This window comes from Gavialis gangeticus, unplaced genomic scaffold (assembly GCF_001723915.1).
Source record: "Gavialis gangeticus isolate Ggan-Ray unplaced genomic scaffold, GavGan_comp1, whole genome shotgun sequence".
Lineage (NCBI taxonomy): Eukaryota > Metazoa > Chordata > Crocodylia > Gavialidae > Gavialis > Gavialis gangeticus.
The window spans coordinates 13,268,984-13,275,917 of NW_017729033.1; the positions used below are offsets into that span (position 1 = coordinate 13,268,984).

Consider the following 6,934-nt stretch of genomic DNA (forward strand, 5'->3'; position numbering starts at 1 on the left):
GTCAAAACAAAACTTTACAGAACAAGCTGTGTTTTAGACTAAAGGTTAATCACCCTACTGCACCAAGAGCTGAGATCATTTGAGAACTCATTCAAGAAGCTCACTGCATACTTGCATCTTACACCTAGCCATCTCACAGAAACAAGTTAAGTTTGACTGTATTACGGATCACTATTCAAAGCTGAAGTGGATGTTTCAAAATGGACAGCATTTAAGTACTCTTATTCGGCTGATGTACCAAATACAAGTAGTTACTGCCCATCGCCCCAGTTCTCCATATGTGCAAAGTTCATACCGAGAGGGCATCATGTCTCTGAAGTCTTCACCTGGAGGCCAGTCCTTCAGCTTCAACACCATTGGCTCTCCTTCTTCTGTCTTAAGGCGACCTAACATTAAGAGTTGACAGTATCAGTTTCCTGCAATTTGTAAGTCTTATACTAAAAATGGTTTGTCTTAGACCCCATCAGTTGCAATTTTGCTTCAAGAAATCAATGCCCACTGCAGCCTTACAAACAGCTTCTCAATTTGCTTGGCTAAAGAACTGGTTAGAAATTAATTATTCAGTACCCCGTGCTGGAGTTTCTTACCCCCACTCTGTTCCCGCCCCCTTAAGAATAAGTGTTTTAAGAAGGATCTCTCCAGATGGGAGCAGAGGAGGAAGGTAGACAGGTAACAGGAATACACTGAAGCCAAAAAACACAGTTCTCCTGGGAAGTATTTCTGTTCTCTTTGAAGTAACGTCTTTGCCACTTGTCTAGCAAGCACCATAACCCTCCAGAAGATGGCAAAAGGAGCTCCAGTTAATCCAGATTTGCATAACTACCCTCCCAAGGCAAACTGATCAGGGGAGCAGAGAAGCAAATAGGACAGTTTGCAAGCAGTTCACAGGTCAGTTTGCCACCCCTCTCTTTGAAGGTGAGCCTGAAATGTAAGATCCTTTTTTAAAATGTAATTAGGACTAACCTACAGTTATTTTAGCAGCTAAAATTCAGCAGCTAGACCAAGACTTAAGCCCCTTGTTTAACCAGAGTCCAGAGCAAGGGGGAGCTTGCTTGGAAACTCTTTCATTCCTTCACTGTATGCTTGCTGAGAGGAAAGAGGCTGCAGGGAAAAAGGAACCCTTCAGATGAGGGAACAGCAAACAGGTCAGCTACAGAGGAGTTTGTTAGGGAAGATCTTATTTGGTAAGAGAAGCAAGAGGTAAGAGGCAACAGATTAAAAGACCCAGAGACATGTCAATCCCAGACCCACTGCTACTTCCAGCTCTTTCTCTGCTTCCAACTGTGAGATGTCTGGCCAGACAGGACTGCAGGCCATTGAGGCTTCCACCCAGGTCCTGCTTTGGTGCTGTGCAGACTGCAGCTTGCCAATTCCTTTCCGTGTCAGGCAGGTGGGGGAGTACCTACAATGCAAGCGGTGCATTCTGGTGGTGTCCCTCAGGGAGAAGGCGAGAGAGTTATAGGAGGAGGCAGCAAGGCTCTGAAGCATCCTCCACCATGACATCAATTCCATGCTGGAGGAAACCTCTACAACTGTAGAGGATGGACGGCCTGAGGTGGTGCTAGAAAAGGAAGAGGGCATGGACTCCCAGGAAGGGGGAGCTGGAAGCAAGTAGCAGTCATCCCCACGTACAGTGGTTTGCCCAGAGAGCATATATGGAGTGCTAGCAGCAAAGGAGGAGGGGTGCATTCCAGTGGTGGAAGACAGCAGGCCAGGAATCTCCAAGGTGGCGAAGATCAAGACCTCTACTCCAAAGATGAAGCGATGGAGGGATCCACCTGCTGGCCTGACCTGTTGTCTAGAGAGGCCTGCTGCCTGCCTGGAGCCTGGATCCGAGATGTCATGGAAGGACCACCAAGACTTGTCCAACACTCTGACTACTACCCCATGCTGCTCATCCATGTGGGCACCAATGACACTGCCAGGGATGACCCTGAGCAGATGAAGAGCGACTCCAAGGCTCTGGGTGCAAGGGTGAAGGGGAGGGGGGCACAGGTGTTTTTCTCAATCCTTCCAGTCAAGGGGAAGGACCCTGGTAGGAGCAGATGCATCCTGCAAATCAATGTATGGATGCTCAGGTGGTGTCCCCAACAGGGATCTGACTTCTTCAACCATGGGATGTTGTTCCAATGATTACTAGGAAGAGATGGGATCCACCTGATGAAGAGAGGGAAGAGCATCTTTGCAGACAGGCTCACTAACCTAGTGAGGAAGGATTTACACAAGGTTTGCAGGGGGATGGAGAACAAAGCTCTGAGGTAAGTGGGGGAGTGGAGGACCTGGAGGAAGCAGAAGTGGGCTGCAAGGGAGACTATTCTTCCTGATAAAGTAGGGCAATTGGCTAGTCACCTCAGGTGCCTGTACACAAATGCAAGAAGCCTGGGAAACAAGCAGGAAGAATTGGAAGTCCTTGTGCAGTAGAGGAACTATGACGTGATTGGAATAAAGAGACTTGGTGGCAGCTCATGTGACTGGAGCACCATCATGTATGGGTACAAACTGTTCAGGAAGAACAGGCAAGGGAGAAGAGAAGGAGGAGTTGCGCTGTATGTAGGAGAGCTGTGTGATTGCTCAGAGCTCCAGTATGAAACCTGGAGATAGGCCTGTTGAAAAAGTCTCTGGGTTAAGGTTAGAGGGAACAACAACAACAATAAGGCTGGTGTTGTGGTGGGTGTGTGCTACAGACCACCAAATGAGGAGCCTGAGGTACATGAGGCTTTCTTCAGGCAAACAGCAGAGTTTGCCAGTGACAGGCCCTGGTTCTCATGGGGGACTTCAAATCACCCTGACATCTGCTGGGAGGACAACAGAGCAGTGCACAGGAAGTCCAAGAAGTTTTTGGAGAGTATTGGGGACAACTTCCTGCTGCAAGTGTTGGAGACATTAACTAGCCGTGACAGCCAAAACCAGAGGGATTAATAAGCAATAAATATGTGCTTCTTAGAGGCATTTGGTATTTCGCCTAAACAGGTAATATTAGTTAATATGAAGCTTGTAAGTTTGTAAACTGCAAATGTAACTTCTGTCATAAGTTTAACCAAAATGATAAAATTAACTGTTCGTGGAACTGACTGGGCCCCATAGGCAAAGCTGTGGATGTGAGATTAGCTGACCTAACAGTTTCTTCTCAGGGTTCAGCTTTGATGATAAAAAACTGGATCCAACTGCCTGGCACACCCAACACATTCCACGAAAGCACATCCCAAGAAAGCATATTCAAATGAAACCTAAACGGGGTTCGGCTTAGGCAGAGCAATGTCAATTTCAAACCTAAAGGTGCTGCAACATAATTTGCCTATTGGATAAACCTGAGTATGGGTAGTAACCTTTTATGATAATTTTTGACACTTTTCAATCCCATAGCTATAGGGCAAAATTATGAGTGGCTCTAAAGCCAACAGATTAGCAACTAGATATAAAAAGCACATGCATCAGGTAACCAACAAGGAGGGAACAAAATGGTCATTTCTGTTCCATGCCCGGACCCTGGACTCCCAGTGTGAGCGAGGATCGGATCCTGATCAAGGGATCTTCCCCGGTAATCCCTCTGACAGCGTCGATTGGGGATGCCTGACTTCACTGGAATCACTTGATGCCTACCTGGCATTGAGGGACTATCGATAAGTTGCCAACCCACGTCTGTCTATCTGTTGTTTTGAACAGCCCAGTGGCTAATACCCTCGCAGTGCCCAGCTGGCCTGTGACAGAATTGATCTATTTATCTGTTATCATCATCTGTTATTTACTATTAGCTCTTTAATACTGCATTATCTGATTATCACATTTATCTTTCTGTTAACTGTTGTGCGTGTGTAAGCTATAATAAGTTTGCCTTTACTCCACTCCCAACTCTGCCTCCTCGATCTAAAACTGAACCAAACTGCCCAGTTAGCCTGTGACAGAATTGATACACTCAGTGCCCAGCTGGCCTGTGACACTAGGAGCCATGCTTTTCTTGACCTACTGTTCACAAACAAGGAAGAATTGGTGAGGGATGCAGAAGTAGATGGCAAGTTGGGCAGCAGTGACCACAAGATGACTGAGTTCAGGATCCTGACAAAAAGAAGAAAGGAGAGCAGCAGAGCATGGACCCTGGACTTCAGAAAAGTAGACCGATTCCCTCAGGGGACTTATGGGAGGCCAGTCCAAAGGGGAGAGGAGTCCAGGAGACCTGGCTGTATTTTAAAGAAACCTTACTGAAGGCAAAGGAAGAAACCATCCCAATGTGCAGGGAGATTAGCAAGTGTGGCAAGTGACTAGCTTGGCTTAGCAGAGAACTCTTTGGTGAGCTTAAACACAAAAAGGAAGCTTACAAGAAGTGGAATCTTAGACAAACTAGGGTGAAGTATAAAAATATTGTTTGGGCATGTAGGGATGAAGTCAGGAAGGCCAAAATGCAATTGGAGTTGCAGCTAGCAAGGGATGTGAAGGGGAACAAGAAGAGTTTCCACAAGTGTCAGCAACAAGAGGAAAGTCAGGGAAAGTGTGGGTCCCTTACTGAATGGGGGAGGCAACCTAGTGACAGATTTGAAGAAAAGGCTGAAGTGCTCAATGTCTTTTTCACCCCAGTCTTCGCAAGCAAGGTCAGCTCCCAGACTACTGCACCAGGAAGCAGAGTTTGGGGAGGAGGTAAGCAGCTCTCAGTGGCAAGAGAACAGGTTAGGGACTGTTTAAAAAAGATGAACATGTACAAGCCCATAGGGCTAGATGCAATACATCTATGGGTGCTGAGGGTGTTGGCTGATGTGACTGCAGAGCTGCTGGCCATTATCTCTGAAAACTCATGGCAAATTGGGGGAGGTCACATGGTTGGAAAAGGGCAAATATAGTGACCATCTTTAAGACAGGGAAAAGGGAGGATCCAGGGAATGAGAGACTTGTCAGTCTCACCTCAGTCCCTAGAAAAATCATTGAGCAGGTCTTGGCTCTGTGGATGCTGAGAAAGTCAGCGCATATACTATATCTTGACTTTAACAAGACTTTTGGTACAGTCTCCCACAGTATTCTTGCAAGCAAGATGAGGAAATATGGGTTGGATGAATGGACTGTAAGATGGAAAGAAAGCTGGCTTGACTGCCAGGATCCACAGGCAGTAGTCAATGGCTCAATGTCTAGTTGGCAGCTGGCATCAAGAAGAGTGCCCCAGGGGTCAGTCCTGGGGCTGGTTTTGCTCTGTATCTTCATTAATGATCTGGAAGATGGGATGGAGTGCACCCTCAGCAAGTTCGTAGATGACATCAAGCTGGTAGGTGTAGCAGATATGCAGCAGGGTAGGGCTAGGATTCAGAGTGACCTAGACAAATCAGAGGATTGGACCAGAAGAAATTTCATGAGGTTCAAGAAGGACAAGTTCAAAGTCCTGCACCTAGGGTGGAAGAATCCCATGCACTGGGACAGGCTGAGGGCCGACTGGCTAAGAAGCAGCTCTGCAGAAGAGGACATGGGGGTCACAGTGGACAATAAGATGGATATCAGTCAGCAGTGTGCCCTTGTTGCCAAGAAGGCTAACAGCATACTGGCTGCATTAGTAGGAGCGTTGCCAGCAGATCGAGGGTAGTGCTTATTCTGCTCTATCCTGCACTGCTGAGGCCACAACTGGAGTACTGTGTCCAGTTTTGGGCCCCCCACTACAGAAAGGATGCAGACAAGTTGGAAAGAGTCCAGCAGAGGGCTATTAAAATGATTAGGGCACTGGGGCACATGACTTATGAGGAGAGGCTGAGGGAACTGCATTTATTTAGTCTGTGGAAGAGAAGACTGAGGGGGGATTTGATAGCAGCCTTCAACTACCTGGGGTGGGGGGTTCAAAAGAAGATGGAGATGGACTCTTCCTCGTGGTGGCAGATGACAGAACAAGGAGCAATGGTCTCAAGTTGCAGCAAGGGAAGTTTAGGTTGGGTATTAGGAAAAACCTCTCACCAAGATGGGAAGCACTGGAACAGGTTACATAGATAGGTGGTGGAATCTCCATCTTGGAGGTTTTTAAGACCTGGCTCAACAAAGCTCTGGCTGGGATGATCTAGTTGGGGATGGTCCTGCTCTGAGCTGGGGATTGAACTAGATGACCTCCTGGAGGTCCCTTCCAACTCTCATTTTCTATGATAAACATCAGCTCTAGGGACCAAGCTGAAGGAGCTGCATGCAGAGCATTTTAGCTCTTGTAGAGCTAACAGAGCCCTGGGGCACTGACACCCCGCTGGCATTTAACAATACCAGCCTAACCCACTCTGTGCACCAAACAGAACTGCATTCCCTTTGCACTGGTGCGTAGGGCAGGTCTACACCACTAGTACAAAGCTAGCGACTACTGTACTGACACTAGATACAATATGCCCCCTCTGTACTCACTGTCACCCAACAAACTGGAAGCAGTATAAGTGATTTACTGGTACATGCACAGCACCCACATTAAGCTCTCCAGAGAGGCAGGAATGCCCTCAGTGCTACACTACTTCTGAACTATAAGGTACAGCACTCCATACAGCCATAATGGAGTGCTTCAGACATGGCCTTTATTTAAAAAAACAAAAATAAAACCCAACAAGTGTCACTGGCTTTCTGAACAGTTTCAGTCTTTGCCTAGAAGATACGGCAGGGCTTCAGAGCTCTCCTGACACCTGGTGTTCAGAGTCCAATGTCTGCTGAAGCAAATAGATGCCTCCCTTGCAGGAGGCACTTTTTAAATACTGATAAGTCTGGACTGGCCAGTTCCACCTTGTCAGCGCTTAGACATGTTGCATTTCAGGTTCTACTCAACTAGTTGGGCAAACAACAAAAGGATGGTTTCATTAAGCTGGGGGAGTGCCCCAACTTCCTCAAAGTGCTTACCCAGAGAACCTCTGGGCTAGTCTAAGACACCAGAATACAAGATTATTTAAATGACACCTTTCCATCCTAGCACACAAGCCGAGGACTGGGGGGGGGGGGGGGGGGG

The 6,934-nt window shown here is 47.3% G+C and overlaps 1 protein-coding gene across 1 annotated transcript in view; it reads right to left on the bottom strand.

The window, feature by feature from the left end:
* KDM3A (lysine demethylase 3A) overlaps window positions 1–6,934 on the bottom strand; it is a 54,923-nt gene that overhangs the window by 8,902 nt on the left and 39,087 nt on the right. The window contains exon 20 of the mRNA XM_019526449.1: window positions 296–386. Coding sequence (XP_019381994.1) covers window positions 296–386 — 91 coding nt within the window. The remainder of the gene's footprint in view (window positions 1–295; window positions 387–6,934) is intronic.